The sequence below is a fragment of the Mytilus edulis genome, chromosome 14, assembly GCF_963676685.1.
Source record: "Mytilus edulis chromosome 14, xbMytEdul2.2, whole genome shotgun sequence".
Taxonomy (NCBI): Eukaryota; Metazoa; Mollusca; class Bivalvia; order Mytilida; family Mytilidae; genus Mytilus; species Mytilus edulis.
Genome location: NC_092357.1, coordinates 7705794 through 7724360, shown reverse-complemented (window position 1 = coordinate 7724360; position 18567 = coordinate 7705794). Strand labels below are relative to the sequence as shown.

The 18567-nt window shown below is 32.0% G+C and overlaps 1 protein-coding gene across 18 annotated transcripts in view; it reads right to left on the bottom strand.

Annotated features, from left to right (window-relative positions):
* LOC139503208 (microtubule-actin cross-linking factor 1, isoforms 6/7-like) overlaps positions 1-18567 on the bottom strand; it is a 122069-nt gene that overhangs the window by 23301 nt on the left and 80201 nt on the right. For 9 of the 18 annotated variants that reach the window (XM_071292954.1, XM_071292958.1, XM_071292964.1 and 6 more), the window contains 5 exons: positions 18165-18320; positions 17569-17775; positions 15495-15605; positions 14526-14552; positions 5848-6020 (listed from right to left, as the gene is read on the bottom strand). In XM_071292954.1, coding sequence (XP_071149055.1) covers positions 5848-6020; positions 14526-14552; positions 15495-15605; positions 17569-17775; positions 18165-18320 — 674 coding nt within the window. Of the gene's footprint in view, positions 1-5847; positions 6021-14525; positions 14553-15064; positions 15077-15494; positions 15606-17568; positions 17776-18164; positions 18321-18567 lie in introns of all 18 variants that reach the window. The other 9 variants (XM_071292952.1, XM_071292962.1, XM_071292965.1 and 6 more) reach the window with 2 other exon arrangements.

Below are 18567 nucleotides of genomic sequence, written 5' to 3'. Positions count from 1 at the left end.
CGTGTATAAGTCAAAGGTCATTGTTAAGGCACCACTAGTCCATCTTTCAGTGAGGGTGGATTTTTTTCTCAGGACATTTTTTTCCATGCTAGGACAAATAGGTGAAATAGTCCCAGAACTCTGTTTCAATTTATTTTCTTCATGAGATATAGTACAGACTCTCGCTGTTGGAGACAATTCTCAAATTCTGATTTTATTTCCTTGTTGGTTTGATGTCTTATTGATGTTTATCCTATACATTATGAGAAAATAAGTATAAATTATGGCAATCACCCCATAGGAATAGAAATAATTTGACTAGCTCACTTCCAATGTGAATCTGAAGTGAGGGACCAAAATCGTTCAACAGCAAGGTAAACATCGAAATTTGTGTGTCACTCAATCAAATGAAGGTAGTCACAAGTGTATAGTTTTGCATAAAGAAAAATGTTGCTGGGCTTGCATTAGAGCCCTAGTGACAATAACAATAATTTGTTTTAAATTGAAGGAAAGGACATTAACCTTCACTCAAAGAGGAATTCATTTAAGTGATGAAATCTTTAAGCACAAGACTTAACATGTTCAACAATGGTAATTACTTATATAAATTTTAGCCATATCTGAAATTAGCCATTTTAGAACTAGATTTGTATGTAAAAATTTAGAAACCTCAGAAATTGAACCAAAGTGTGCTCACAGCTTAGTTGCAATATGAGTAGCATGTATGGTCTAACTAAGTTATTCAATTCTCTAACAATTATAAATAAGAAGATGAGTGCCAAGGATACAAATCTTCATCCATTTTTAGTCACAATGTATACTATTTTAATAATGATAGGTTTGAGAACAGCCTTCAACAGTCAGAGCCTTGGTATCTATTTTGTAAAAACTTTAAAATTTGGCAGATTTGTTTTTAATATTTGTGCTTAGAATAAAATATTAGAGGGGAGTGTTGCAATGTATTGAAAAGACCCATTGCAACATTTTTGCTTATACAAGACTATTCAAAATTGATGATCCAGTTATAAGCTACTTTTTATATTATTCAATAAAAAATTGTGTGCATACTTCTTTACTACCATGAAATTCACCTCAAACAAATTTCTAGTTAATATTTCTATTATGTAATGCATACCTTGAATATAAATTAACATATGTTGTATTATGTCCTACCTTGTGTGAATAACATCCATTGATACAATTATAACATAAACGGTTCACTTTCAAATATTTAAACTTTAATGTACTCCCGACACTTAGAATCGTAAAATTTAAAATTCCAGTGAAACTATTTACAGAAATGAATTATGATTTAAAACTCTGTCCAAGAAATTTTTAAAACCATCCAATCTTATCAAGGGTCTTGTTGACAAAAAATTGTTATAAATATGACAGACTGTTCAAACAAATGTTATGGTAATGACATAAGCCCTAGGGTTTTATTAGATTAGTTACAAAGGGGATAGGGGGGATTGGGGGATAAGTGGGTGTTATCTCTTCCTACAATCTATTCTTAATATAAAAGGGGAAAACTTGTTTATGATTTTGAATAGAGACAATGATAGGTGTTATAGACCCCCATGATATTGAATCCCAAAAGTGGTATAATATCCAAACTGTGAAAAACAAACAAGTAAACAATAAAAGATATCTTCACTGTATTTTTGTTGTTTATGTTATGCATCTGATAAATATTTTTTTTAAGTTTCCAAAAGTTTTTTATTTAATTTGCAGTAGAGGTGTAAGACCTCCCATGATGTAGAGCCCCATAAGTGATATCACCTTAAAACTGTTAAAAATACTAAGGAAAATAATACAAGATATCTGTAATTTATTTTTGATGTTTATTTAAAACCTCTAATCATGCCAAAATGTTTGAAAATTATTACATATTTATTCGGTACCCAAGGTTACCACAAGATAATCATCTTTAGAAACTTTCACGGTCATCTTTGTTAAGGTCAGACAAAACTTTAATAAAACACTTAATGGCCAATGAAAGTTTCTGGACTCATTGTGAGTAGTTGTGAATATGCATATGTCACTAAATGTAAGCAAACAACAATCAAAGATATTTTATTTATACTCCAGAAGTGCTACAACTTTGTGCCTATACTAACAATATTTTGTCCTTCACTAACTTTCTCCACAAAGGTACAAATGTTAAAACCTTAAAGATTGTTTGTTCTGGCTATTAAAACTATTTGTTTATGGAGGTGTGACCAACTAAATAAACTGTTTAATCTTGTCCTTAACTAAAAATAATCTATGGTCACTTTACCCACTGTCTGACAGGGTAGAGTTTAAACATTTGGATATCTTAATATGAGTATAAAATCAAATTAAGGCAATATTTTTATAGTTTTTAGTGCGAGCAAACTAAAAGTCCATGGCAAAAATTAAACTGAAAAATAATTTGATGACTTTTTCATGTCATTTGACTTAAATCTAAAAAAAAAAAAATCATCACAGCAATTTAGGTACCACAAATGACACAATGTTTCACATTCTTACAGACAGAAGACAAGAACACTCATTTAAAGAGAACAGAACACAACTTAGGACCAGAGGAACAATACATGACAGAGGAACAATTAATGACAACTAAGACTTGTATTGTCCAAATAGTTGCTAGAGGATCTGAAAAATGAGTAGAAGACTCAACCTTGAGGTTGATCAAGATGGCTACTGATAATTTTCAATATTTGTTTATTTGTCTTTTCTGCAGGGATTGGATTTTTTTTTATTAAATAAATTGTTTTATTCTTAATTTCTTGAAGAGGAAAAAAATGGAAAAATCCACCCAAACAGATGAATGGGTTGTGCCTTATCTTTATAAATCCTCTTAACACCATGTGTTTTATAATCCTGTAATCCTCTAATCCTGTCAGTAGTATATCAAGCTGTCAATAATCCAATAATACTCCTGTATGGTCTTCAGAACTTCAGAATCAGTTAATCTTAATACATGTATAAACCACACTTCTTATATCTCTGCTTGCTCTCAGTGGCTTCTTGTGTAATTCAATTCAAAATAATCAAATAGTTTCAATGTGTGGAATTGCAATTTCCTACTGTATAAAATTCGTGGTTGAAAGTTATGAGTATATTCAAGTTTTTCTATCTATGGCTTTAAATGCAATCAAATCAAGAATAATAAAAATTTGAACCCTTTCTGCTGCTTATTTACACCTGCAGCTAAACATATATCTGTTTGAGTTTGATTAACCACCATGAGGCTATAATATCACAGCTATCCCAAAGTCAACATCTCAAATGTTTCTACTTCTGCTGGATTGATTATATCATTCTTGTGTAGTTTATTTTTAGTTGTAGGGTTGCTGTCTCATTAACTTATACTCAACATCTTTTGTTTATATTTTGAAGAGAAAGAAATCAGTTAATAAACTTTAACATTTTCAAAAAACTTTTGAGAATCTCCGCTACATTGCAGTTTCGGCTATTATTTAATTCAAAGATGTGGTATATAAAAGTCAAAGATGTGGTATGATTGTAAATGAGAAATCTCTCCACCAGAGACTAACTGATGTATGTTAGTTTGTTTATCTACTCTTTCTTTTACCAGTCTGTATAACATTCATTACATGTTGCAAAGCACCTGTAGAGTGGGGTGCTCATTTTCGCCATATCTTTCCATGTTTTCTTCGGTTTATGTTCAGGTCTTTATGTTTTTGAAGTATACTGATATTTCTATATGAAGATAACTTCAAATGCAAAATATTCTTAGTTTTAAAACGTGTTTGTTTTGAGAAAAATCATTTGAAATGTTGGATTAAAGTGTGTTTGAAACTTCCTGATGTTTTGTCAACGGAGGACACATATTCGACGTTGTAACACATCTATTTAAAACCAAATAACTGCAGCTTTAAAAATCATAAAACGGCGAAATTGTGTCCACGGCGAATATGAGCGCCCCACTCTATTGAGGAATCCTTTTTTATGATATTATGATTATAACCACTGACTTTTGGATTTCAAGGTACAATAATGACTTGGCAGTGTATATACTTCTATGACAGTACTTGCAGCTTTGGGCTCTGTCTGAATCTAGATGCGGTGATGACAGAATAAGATAAGGGACCTTAGTCGTACACCTTTTAACTCAGTACAAGGAGTACAAAATTTGTGCTTGAAACATGACATTTAACATATTGATTAGTTGAATTCTGAGTCTTGAGAAAGATAATCATACTCAAATTTTTGTATGACCACAAGGCCAGATGTTGAAGGAGTGACTTAAGTTTGTAAATTATAAGTAATCCAATGAGAGCATGCAGTTTTAAAGGGAGACAATCATTGATTATTACAAAATGTAATAATTGTAACAGTTTGTACTAATGTCTTATAGAACCAATAATATGTTAATTAGTCTTAGGAATACTTTAAAGGTTAATTTCAGTCAAAAACTTGAAAAGCACTTGATATAGTTTTCAAAGTACACATAATGAAAGAAAACTTACAACTTTATTTTCCTGTAAAAATGTTATAAAGTAAAGGCACTGAAATTTAGAAAGTTGAGACACACAATAAATACAATAAGTGTTTGCTTAATGCCACTGGCCTTATAGTCATGCATGTTTAGGACAAGGAACAAACACAAACTTGTATTGTTTTTAAATGTTTCTATAATATTTCATACTTAGATTTTTTAATTGAAATATATAATCCCTTATTGAAGTTAATTGCCAGATTTTTTTGTCTTTCCTTAAATTTGTTTTAGCCTGTAAAATTTGTAGAAAAACATGACTGAATGAAGAAAAGTTTCATCCTTGATTTTAATATTTTAGACTCATAATAACCTCATTTATTCGTTTTGTTTAATATATCACAATTGGATGCGATATTGACATACTTTAAATTTAACTTAATACACCTGAACAAGTTACACTTATTTTCACACAAATTAGGAAGTAAACAACCCGTGTATATACTCTTCATAAAACAAGTGTCAATGTACTTGTCACTCTCAAATTAGTCCCATTCAAAGTAAAAAAGTATTTTACCACAAGACAATTAGCCATAACTATCAAAGATCTCCAACATAAAGACCTTAAAGGCGGGTGTGTGTCACATTTCTGTAGCACTAATTAGACGGAGATAATAGAAATCGTCAACTTTATGTGTCGCTGACCACAGACATACCAGGATAGGTGACATTATAATAATTGGAGTATTATAGATCGTTATCTATTTACAAGGTTTCACCCAGGGTATGATGTTATAAAGATTCACACACCATTGAACTAGATTTACACAAAAAAGAGTGCACCGACTCAAAATTCAGAAATGTGCTGCCTGCTTTACTTACCTGTATGATTAAGCTTAGGTTGAAAGTTTGTAAAATGAAAGCATATCTACAAGTATCAATTCACTCAATGTCTGACTAAAGGACTAAATGCAGGGGCCAGCAAGTGCACACAAAGGCAGGGACTCTTTCTATATGTCTGCCCCTCTGCCCCTCTCCCTGTAAGACTGAATTAACAATCTTTCACTCACTCTTTCAGGTAAAGCATTATGTTCAACATATGTGGCTGTCTCTCTCTCTGATAAACATAGGCTTGACCCTTATTGTAATTCTTACATTATCTTGATCTCTATATGGTACTAATTCTTACTCCACATAATCTTGATTTCTATTCCAATTTTTTACTCCACACAATCTTGAACTCTATACTAATTCTTAGCCCACACAAGGTTGTTCTCTATATAAATTCTTACTCCACACAATCTTGAAATCTATACAAATATTAACTTCACATACTCTTGATCTCCATACTAATCTCAACTCCACATAATCTTGATCTCTATACTCATGCATTCTCTCACATACTCATACTATTTTCCTACCTTATAGATATTACAGAACGAACAGAATTCCATTTATGTTTTAAATCATCGACCATCTGTTGGAGAACATCTCTTTCTGGGTCAGTTTTTGTACAACGATCCTTTAAGTTTCTTCCAAGACGAGTAGCAGAATAGAAAGACGGATGTTTGCCTGCTAATTGATGCTGAAATTTCTAGAAAAGAAAATGATAACAATTAAACTTTTGTCTTATTTTTATTGCATGTTCTGTTAATGAGTTTTGGTGAAGCATACATTTTGCAATGAATTGTCAATACATGTAATTTCTTATAATTGACATAATTTCTCTCTGCTCAGTGAATTGAATATTAGACAAAAATCTGCTCATAAGAAACAATCCCTTTTCAGAAGAAATTCAACAAAACTTTGAATATTTCAGCAAGAGATCGATTGCACAGGTCATGATGTTGAATAGGTTAAAAAAACTTATAAAGTTGTAAACATTTCAATTCACCCTACAATCAATTTTAATTTGGCACATTTACTTTGAAAAGTTGCAGTGCTCTTATTCAATGAAAAAGCTCCAAAAATTTCTATCAAATTCAAGACCAACAGTCTAGTTTAAAGTGAGATAAAATTTTCAATTTAAAATTGCATGACTTTAAATTTTTAAAACATTAACCGAATTCAATTGACAAAGACACAATATTGATAATGAAACAGATATTTTGACCTTGAAGTAACCTTGTAACACAAAAAGGAATTTTGAAAAAAAAATATCATTCTGAAACTTTATCTGAAACTGAAAACGTTGTGTTGAATACATTGTGCAATTCGAGTGAAAAGAAATATTATTTCGTTAACATTCTTCCGAGCAATACTTTTAAGGTTACTTTTTAATGACCTTGAAAAGTTACATCTGTAAAAATGATATTAACATGCAAACCACAAATATTTAAATCGGGTAAACCACACACCAGGAGCGGATAATAATTCTCTACAGATAAAAAGGAGTGACTTTCTTTAGATTATACCGTAATCGGTAACCTTTAAAAAAAATCTTAGTAGGCAGAATAAAGCATTTCCTGTTATTATAAGTCATTTTCAAATTGTATGCAGCTAAGACTCAAACTTATGGGTTATCATGTTTGACCTTAAGCAGGCATTTAAGCAAAGATTTTCTAGAAATGACCTCTTACCTTTCATTGAAGGAATATAAGCATTCTCAACAAAAGTTGCATTTCAATGAGTATATAGATTTTACTATTAAGTATTTTCATTCCTTCAGACAGCTTTCTAAAGTCTGTATTCTAAACAAACCAGTGTCACTTATTTAGAAATGTTTGGACTTTATGGTATTGATGTTTATTCCAATAATAAACCATTATTTTTCTATTTATATGTAAAATAAAAGGTCCATCTCAAATTTAAAGATAAATAGCGTAAATATGTGACATCTTTAAACAAATATCCTACAGACAAATGAAAGTAAAGATGTTATTTTTTCAACATGGTGGCTGAGAAGTAATATATCACCAGTACAGTGAAACCAGCAATTAAGGTCATTTCTATCAAGCAAAAACATGTCTTATTAGCAGTGGTCACTATCATCTTGTTCAGCTGATACAGTCTCAAGATACAGTAATACCCAAAAGTTTGAAACCTTAATTAACAAGAATGTGTCCACAGTACACGGATGCCCCACTCGCACTATCATTTTCTATGTTTAGTGGACCGTGAAATTGGAATAAATTCTCTAATTTGGCATTAAAATTAGAATGATCTTATCAAAGGGAACATGTATACTAAGTTTCAAGTTGATTGGACTTCTACTTTATCAAAAACTACCTTGACCAAAAACTTTAACCTGAAATTTGCACTATCATTTTCAATGTTCAGTGAACCGTAAAATTGGGGTCAAAACTATAATTTGGCATTTAAAATAAAAGATCATATCATAGGGCACATGTATACTAAGTTTCAAGTTGATTGGACTTCAACTTCATCAAAAACTACCTTGACCAAAAACTTTAACCTGAAGCGGGACAGACGGACGAACGAACGGACGAACGAACAGACGGACGAACGAACGGACCAGAAAACATAATGCCCCTCTACTATCGTAGGTGGGGCATAAAAAGGGAAGTGGGGGGGGGGGGGGGGGGTCACAACCAAGGAGTTTTAAAGGGGGTTTAAATTATATGACCCCATTCAAATGTATTGATTGTTCAAAGAAAGGAGGGTTCAACCCATGAAAGCTTGGAGTGACGCCCCTGAATCCACCACTGATATCTCTAAATTTTATTTGTATAGTTCCACTGAAAGGAAAGGAGTTTAACCTTAACAACTGATTAGAGAAGTGCAGCAGTTTGCCAGTAAAAACATATAAAATTCCTTTACTACTTCAAAAGGAAGGTTAACTACATTTTAATAGCATAAAAATCAACAGGTAAAAATGTGAAAATTTTATGAACATTTGAACATCTTCTATTGACGACTTAACTTTGATTATTGAAACTAGGCAAATATAGAAAAGTTCAGGCCTTTTCAATGTGTCATCATTTAGAAAAAATAAAAGTATGTAAATTAATCAAAATCACAGTTTTGGCTTAAGGAGAAATGTTACTCACGCTTACAAACCTACGAAATATTCATAAATGGCTGATTAAACAAAAATGTCCACATTGTATCTTTATATGTATAAAATTGTATCCAAATGAACTGCAAGTTAAAGAAACAATTTCATGCTTTAAATCTAAATTGGTGTTTTGAAACACTTTATTAGGTTTAAAGTAAGGTCACAATTTCTGTAAATCTTTATGTATAAGCATTAATGTATCATTATAGTATGTATATATGATGACTAAACTTAGAGGACACCTGTTTACGAGAATTTTCTGACAGCCATAAAACCTTATTTCACCTGTAAATTATTAACCATACCTGTTGATTAGATGCTAAACTAAGGAACTGATGTAAAAAATCACTAAAAATAATCCATAAAACAATGCAAAACAAGAAAATAGATAATTCCTAAAACTGTATCCAAAATTTAGTTAGTTTTCACTTCACAGCAAGAGCTAAAATCTTTTTATCTTCTCAACCAATCAGAATTTAGAATCGTTCAGGTGTAAAATCTGTTATTTATGAAATGTACGAACTAATATTATGATGTTAATAAAGTAGTTGTTTGGATAGAAATGATAAACCATCATGTATAGAAACAGATATGATCTCCATTCATATTCTTATACAGAGTTCAAATACAAGTATGGACAAATGTTTCATTCAAAATTCCAAAATGTAAATTTTAGATAATTTTTATGTATTCAGCCAACATTTTTTCATCACAAATGTTATAATGTATCGCAAATGTTAACAGTATAAAATTAACTCATAAACTGCAAAGATTTGCTGTTTCATTTTGACCAGAAAAAGAAGCCAATTTTAACTTAATTCTTAATACATGGACTTGTCTACTCTCTATTTTATATGCATTAATTTTCCACTCTTTAGATGTACTATAAAACTCCTTATTTATCAACATTATTTCTTTGCTGTGATGATTCTTTCAAAATGAAGAACAGCAATAAAAAAAACAAGAATGTGTCCACAGTACATGGATGCCCCACTCGCACTATCATTTTCTATGTTTAGTGGACCGTGAAATTGGAATAAATTCTCTAATTTGACATTAAAATTAGAATGATCTTATCAAAGGGAACATGTATACTAAGTTTCAAGTTGATTGGACTTCAACTTCATCAAAAACTACTGACCAAAAACTTTAACCTGAAGCGGGACAGACGGACGAACAAACGGACGGACGGACGAACGAACAGACAGACGAACAGACGCACAGACCAGAAAACATAATGCCCCTCTACTATCGTAGGTGGGGCATGAAAAAACAAACAAACAAACAAACAACCCTGGGTCTTTTATGTTATCATTATTTTCTATTCAAATATCTTTTCCAATTTCTATCTCTAATGAGAAACAAAAACCCATAAATAAAAAATGCCAATTTTTATAAGTAACTGTTTAAAATTACAAAATCATCGTATCATATATCAGATATCAAACCAACTTGGTATAACACACACAAAAGTGGATGTACACAATTGTAAATATTTGTACTATACAATTCCATTTGTGTCATACAATCACTGTATCAAATTTCCCTTTTTTATTTGACCTGACACAATTATAGACAATTCTATCAACAAATTCATCAGGTGGTTTAAAAGGCGAACTCAATCTTCAAACCATTCAATTAGTCCAAGTTATCCTAACAATCTTAAGTCTTTAAATACTATGTTACAAATGTACACTTATTTAATTTTGAAATTGTTACACAATGATCTGAGACAAACCACAAAGGGGTATACAGTGTTATTTATAAGCCATAAAAGTTCCTAATAAAGGGTGTAGAGGAGATTAAAATGGAAATGGTTGAGGATCATATCACAGAAAGCAGTTATTTTGTTCTTGAATCTGTACAAATTAACAACCCTTAAATACTCTCATTTACAATTATACCATAATTACAAAGAATATTGCATTTACACAAAGCCTAATTTTGAAAATAAAGAAGCCATCACCAACATGTACACTCTTGTAAATTCCTACTTTCAAGGTGACGTCGCCATGTAAAATAAAGATGTGGTATGATTGCAAATAAGACAAGTCTCCATCAGAGACCAAGTGATGAAAAAGTAAGCAACATTGACAGTCATAGCTATGACTAGCCAAATATGGATATCAAAAATATATACCAAATTTTAATTATCTGTTGACCAATGTTTTAGATATGGTTCCCCTAGTTCAAGAATGGATCCAAATTAAATTTATGCAAATAAAATCGTAATCATATTTTGACCAACTTTTCATATACCATTATCAAGGTTTGTAGAATTATGTTGCTAAAGTTTATCTTAAGTCAAATTCTTATAGTGTGCAAAAAAGGCCAAAGTTTATCAAAGTCTTTATCCATGTACTTTTTCTGGGATACATGCATATGTAAAAGATAAAAAAGTGAAATAAATGATGATGCGACAGTAACCAACAGTATGAAGACAGTTATCCAACTATATGATTCATTATTTCAAATTCGAAAGCTGGAATCCACAACAGTTGACTCAGATAAATGTGACCTTCTTCAAGACCCTCACTATGGTTACTTTATTTAGTGTTTATTCAAAGATGATACACCCAAATACCAACAAATACAGATACAAAGAAAATTATAGGTTGTAAAAGGTTTTAAGGACAATGATACTACACATTTAAATCTTTCCTTAACAAATAGATATAGTATAGTTCTTCTATTATCTAGTGCATTAGCTTAGGTTTCAGAGCAGAAATCTGCTGTTTCATGACTCTTCTGTAATTATTTATGACTATAAAAGGAGCTAAGAAATTATGAAAAGAATATTGCTAGACTCTGCCTATTCCATGCTGATTCGGCCTAGATAAATTTCTTTATCTTATTCCATTTCCTTTTTTCAATCATTATATCCCTGTTCACAATGGACAACCTCAAAAGACTTATTTTCATGTTACCAACTTCGTCTTGTGAGTATGGGATTTTTATGCCCTGAATTAGAATAAAAAGTTCTGCTTCTTTTATATCAAATATAAATTCAATTGATATTTTTTAAGTGGGTCTCATTGGGGTTTAAGCGTGACGAAGGTTTGCTGATTTTTTGTATGCAGGACAAGTGAAAGTCAAATTATTGTGTCGTGAAAACGGGAAATGAGGTCTAGCGGGACCCGGGAAATGACAAAACAAGAGGCTGTCACAACGACAGCAAACCGGATTTATTAATATTTATTTGTGTCCTGGCAATATCACAAGAACCATTACTGATGAATGGTGAAAGTGAAAATCGTCAATATCAAATTTGACCTCCATTTTGTCATCAGTATCAACATCTGGAAAGCTTAGATTGAATGGTTCATGAGTAAATGCAACAACGTGAATGGAAACGCCATTTCACAATCTTTCAAGAACCATAACTCCTGAACGGTAAAAGTCAAAATCGTCATTATTGAACTTGACCTCTAATTTGCCATCAGTAACAACATATAAAAATTTCAAAAGCTTTGGTTGAATGGTTCATGAGAAAATGCACGGACACGACTGGAAACACCATTTTTCAATCTTTCAAGAACCATAACTCCTGAACGGTAAAAGTCGCAATCGTCATTATTGAACTTGACCTTTATTTTGTCATCAGTAACAACATATTAAAATTTGGGAAGCTTGGGTAAAACAGTTCATGCGTAAATGCACGGACACGACTGGAAACACCATTTTTCAATCTTTCAAGAACCATAACTCCTGAACGGTAAAAGTCAAAATCGTCATTATTAAACTTGACCTCCATTTTGTCATCAGTAACAACATATTAAAATTTGGGAAGCTTAGGTAGAACAGTTCATGTGTAAATGCACGGACACGACTGGAAACTCCATTTTTCAATCTTTCAAGAACCATAACTCCTGAACGGTAAAAGTCAAAATCGTCATTATTGAACTTGACCTTCATTTAGTTGTCAGTAACAACATATTAAAATTTGGGAAGCTTAGGTAGAACAGTTCATGCATAAATGCACGGACACGACTGGAAACTCCATTTTTCAATCTTTCAAGAACCATAACTCCTGAACGGTAAAAGTCAAAATCGCCATTATTGGACCTGATCTCCATTTTGTCATCAGTAACAACATATTAAAATTTGGGAAGCTTAGGTAGAACAGTTCATGCATAAATGCACGGACACGACTGGAAACTCCATTTTTCAATCTTTCAAGAACCATAACTCCTGAACGGTAAAAGTCAAAATCGCCATTATTGAACTTGACCTTCATTTAGTTGTCAGTAACAACATATTAAAATTTTAAAAGCTTTGGTTGAACGGTTCATGAGTTAATGCACGGACAACATTTGATTCCCACCCGCCCGCCCGACCGACCAACCGCCCGCCCGACCGACCGCCCGCCCGACCGACCGCCCGCCCGCCGTACATCCCCAAATCAATAACCGACATTTTTGTCACAAAAATCCGGTTAAAAATGAGAATTGCTTACGTACATAGTGTAAGCGGGATACAGGAATCTGACAAAACTGTAAGCAGGATCCAGGATCGGAACCCCCGAATGAGACCCCATTTTAAGACTTTTCTAAAAATTATTCAATTATTTTATAATTGTGACTTTTTTCTATCAATTTTGTGACCTTCTGTCCTGAGTGACTTTTTGTCCATTTACTTTCTTCAGTTTACCATTCAGACTTTGTGTGTATCGTCCTCGGGCACTATTTTGACTTATTGACCCAGTATAATAAAATGAAGTATAATTTCCTGTATCAATATTGTGCTATTGTTATCAAGTCAATGGATTTGAATAGCCATTTAATATGGTGATATTGCCTCTGGCATTTAATAACAGGTTAATAAAAAATATAAATAGGTCCTGTAATAAACTGTATCCTGTATTTATCAACACTTAGGGAAACATTTGTAATAAAACTGATATCAATATCTAGGGCATTCTATTTTAAAATCAATTTTTGAACTTGATCCAGAAGTCTATTTTTTTCAAAAATGTAAAAATCAAACTCCAAAGCTTTCTCTCTTCACAGTGAGGTCATGCATTGCTTAATTTCTATCGCTTGCCTGAATATAAAGTAATAGTTTATGATAGATGGTTAAAATGTTAAATGTTTTTTCTTCTTCATGAAATGAGATTTTTTTCATAAATTTTTATCATTGTGATGATTATAGTTTTGGTGAAAGAATAAGAAAATAATGATACCATTTACAGAAAGTGAAGTAAGAATGGGTGAATGCACAGCTAATTATCTGAATATAATATTGGAAGATAATTAGATAATTCTACATAAAAATATAACTGCTACAGATGTTGAGGTAATGATTAAGGGATCTTTTCACCTCTACTTTATGTCAGGGTTTACATATGATGCATGCATTTCTGTTCATCAAGAAAACAAACCAATTCCAACCTAATCATACCTTTACTACTGCCTAAGATAGAGCATGTATAAATAAAAGAGAAAATCTGTACAGTTGATGTCTTTTTTGTATAGTTAAAATGTCCAATAACTCACATTTTGAAATGTCATTTGCTAATTGATGTATAAAAGAATGAGCAAGGATTGATTCAGGCATCCTTTAAGGTGTGACTGTAGATTCTATGTTCATGAAGTCTTTTTTTTAGCTTCAATGTTCATGAAATCACCTCAAAGACATTATACGGTAGGTAGCATGTTTGTGTACATTCAAATTATGTACAAAGGTTTGATTCAGAAAACATGTATGAAAGATCAGACTCAATTTTTGGTTTTACAAATAAAGGGATATAACTCAATATCTTTGTGCTACAACAAATCAGACTTTTGTAAATTTTGTTTTTACAGACAATGGGAGATAACTCACAATTTTTTTCCATTACAATAGCAATTTGTTTAGATTCAATTCTCAGGAAATCTCATTTTTACATGGTATTTGTATTGAGTGTGTAGGATATTTCAATTATGTGCAAGCATGTGCAAGGGTTGATAGAGACACTCAAGATGGGAATGAATTTTGGGTTTTACAGACGAAGGGAGATAACTTAACATGTTTTTCACTACAAAAACAATATAGTGCAAGACCAAACATTACTAGACTAGCTTTCCACACATGTTTATATACCTCCATATAAGTTTCCCACAGTGCATTCTATTAAATTCATCAAATATTGGTCAATTGATATTACATATTTGCTTATTTGACAAAAAGTAGATAAATATGTTCTAATTCAGAAAACACTTGAGTTTTAGGTTTGTGTTAATATTAAGTGTTTATATTGTATTATTCAAGGTTTCATTAGAAAACAGATCAAAAAAGTAAAAAAGAAAGAAATGTTTTAATTGGATATAAATCAAATGTAGCATTCCACTAAATTGTATACTATAATATACCCAAATAACCCTAAGAAGGAATACAACTTAAAATGTTACCCTGCAGATAACTTAAAATGTTACCCTAGGAAGTCAAATAACTTTAAATGTAACCGTAAGAAGGCTGTCAACTTATTCCAAGCTTCAATAAAAGTATTTTTCAAATTAGACTTTGAACATTTGATCTGTTTAGTAGTTAGAAATATCACAGCACACTATGATTATAATTGGTGAAAAAGTTAGAGTTGGTGTGTTTTACTGTTTTATTGTTTTACACGCTATGTATAGTACCTTAGGGTCCCACTAAAATAAAATATATAGTTGAAATTAAGTTGTCCATTAATTGTCATTAAGTTACTTCCCATTCACGCCACACCAATTTATAGTCCAAGGATATTTAATTGGTAATGTGCATACCAAACTTTCCTGGCTTCATCTTTTGAACTCAAATTAAAAGTTTAATATCAAATCAGATATGAATTAAATATCTTTTTGAAACTATTGGGTGAACAAATTTGATGAACAATATATTGATGTTGCAAAATTAAGACTTTTATAAAGTCTTTATATATTACAAGCTAGCAACTTAACAAATATATATTTTCTTAAGCTTTGTGATAAAGCATTTTATTAAAAAAAACATTACTTTGGTATATTGGTCTGATTATCAATATATATATATATTTGATATACAGGAACTAGTTAAAAATCTACAACTGACCTTGAGTTCATCAATGTTTTGTTTTGTAGCACCTTGTGGATTGCTGAACTTTGCCATCAACTTTGAACTGTCATCTAGCCAATCACAGAGACTCTTCCAGGCATCATAAAACTGAAAGTAAATTTTAAATTACTAGAATGACCATCAATTTAACTGCATTTCTGATTCAACAGATACTAAAATTAAATCTCCACTTTTGGAGATTGACCAAGTCACCAGTAGATTTGGAGAAAATAAAAACAAGAATGTGTCCAAAGTACACGGATGCCCCACTCCCACTATCATTTTCCATGTTCAATGGACCGTGAAATTGGATAAAAAATATAATTAGGCATTAAAATTAGAAAGATAATATCATAAGGAACATTTGTACTAAGTTTCAAGTTGATTGGACTTCAACTTCATCAAAAACTACCTTGACCAAAAACTTTAACCTGAAACATGCACTTTCATTTTCTATGTTCAGTGGACCGTGAAATTGGGGTCAAAAGTTTAATTTGGCTTTAAAATTAGAAAGATCATATCATAAGGAACATGTGTACCGAGTTTCAAGTTGATTGGACTTCAACTTCATCAAAAACTACCTTGACCAAAAACTTTAACCTGAAGCGGGACAGACGGACGAACGAACGAACGGACGAACGAACGAACAGATGGACGGACGGACGAACGAACGAACGGACGCACAGACCAGAAAACATAATGCCCCTCTACCAGACCTGCCAACTTTTGAAAATCTCCATGGGGGATTTAGCGCGCGACCAGATTTTAAAGGGTTAAAATTTTAGCGACTTTTCTGTGTGCATTGTTTTTTACTCCTAAAATAGTCTAAGTTCTCTTCTTTTTTCTTTTGGTATACTAATGTAGAGCTTGTAGGCCTTGGTTTCTTTTATTTGCATGATTCTAGTACTATTAAATTATAAAATTGACTGAGGAATAGAGAAAAATGGCATTAAAAATAAAGGATTCAAAGTAGAGACCCCCCCCTTTCCCCCTCCAAAGACCTTCTTAATCTAATGAACCTTGACTCAAAAGACCTAAAACTACATGTCCTTAAGTTAGAAGGATGAAGACAGATTTTTTATTTAGTCTTACTTATGGTCTTATCAGTATCAAGGAGAAAATGGATAAAATTTGAGTTATCTTTCTTTGTATTCAGAGGTGCTCTTACCGAAGGAGGCTTATACAGTAAAACAGTAGAAGTGAACAAAATGGCGTCGATTTTAAATCAACAGACACACGACGTCTGGTTTAAAAAATTAAACGGATTTCAAGATAAACGATGTTTCCTTGAGAGTTCATTACAGTTCTCATCTTTCAATTAATTATGATTTTGTTGTGGAACTACGGCACATGTTGCAAATTGTGCTTGTATGATAAATTGATTAAAATTAAAAGGCTTTTTGACCAAATGTGTGTATACAAATTAATTTTGAGGACTGTTACGACCCATTAGGTAATCTGATTACATACAACCACTAATAATGACACCTGTTGATTAGCGTAGGGTCGTTAACTTGTCATAATATGTCCCCAGGTAAAATCATAGATTTTTTAAAATTGATCAGAAAAACTTCAAAATCGGTAAACAATAATTTTTTCGGGTATATTTGGTGAAAATCGGGATTTTGACTAGTTTTACGATCCCGATATCGGGATTCGGGTTGAGGGATAAAAATCGGGATGATACCGCGAAAATCGGGATAGTTGGCAGGTCTGCTCTACTATCGTAGGTGGGGCATAAAAAATTGCAATTGATTATACATATGTAGCTATTCATCATCAAAATCTTTCCAAAGTTATTTAATTATCTAAATAAATTAAAATGTTTCTTGAATTTGATTCTCAAAGCAGTCTGGATACAAAAGTGGGTTGACTTTCACTACCCCAAAGTCCCAATCCCCTCCCTCATACTTTGGCTTACTTTTCCCAAAATATTTTTCATAAATATCCATATTTTTACCACTCTCCCCTGCTTCCTGTTACCAGACTCTTGATTCTCTCTTCTCTGACTCCCACACTCAGAACCCTCATTCCTATAACTCTGTCCACCCCTTCATCACAATGAACTTACCCTTTTATCTTCTCTGTAAGCTTGTTGGAGCAGACGTCCTCTCTCATCTGTTCGTCTCAGAAGTTTCTTCCATCGTAATCGTATACCAATCAGAAGATTCTTTATATAAATGGTGTCCTGTTTCCTCCCAAAGTATTTCAGATAACTTCCTGTACGGTCCAGTGACATCATTTTCTCAGATTGTTGCTCCAATTCAGCTCGTAATTTCTGGAAAGAAAAAGGGGAAAAGATAATATTGAATTTAGAGCTTTTGTCTTCATTTTGGACAAATATATGAGATAAATTATAAGGATTACAGTAGTGCTGGATACAAATTTTAATAGTAACAGATTTGTAAAAAAAAAAAAAAAAATTATTTTTGCGAAAACGTATCCCATGGCAATTTAACCTAATCATAACATGAAAAAATTTCTATTTTACAAAAGTTAATAAAAAGCATTCTGGTTTACTTTTTATCAAGTGTTAGTTTGATGAAGTAAAATGAGTTGAAAGTAGCATTTAACACCAACAATCAATCAATCCAACTTCAAGCCAATAAAACAGAACGAAAAGAGAATTTTGAGAAGACAAGTTTCATTCTAAATTAAGACTCTAACCTCATGTTCATCTATCTGAAGCGTAACCTTCTCTACCAGTTTACTAGGATATTTAAATCCTCTCATGGCCACCTCAGCCGTGTTCAACCAATCAGTGAATGATTTCAATGTACCGTGGAATTCATCTACGTTCTGCATGTGTTCATTTAGTTTCTCCTGAAAAAATATAAATAATTCGTATTTAGACTAGCAGCAATCCAATTAAATATTTAAAAGTCATTGATGGTTTGATTTTACAGAACCTCTTATTCAGTTTTAAATAACAGTAGATCAGGCCTCACGGTCATAAAACTTTCGAGCATGATTTTTGTACTCAGGCTCGAAAATCAACCAATCAAATTGCTGGATTTCATGTTTCGAGCATAATTTTTTGTGCTCCGAGCACTGAGCAAAGTTTTATGCC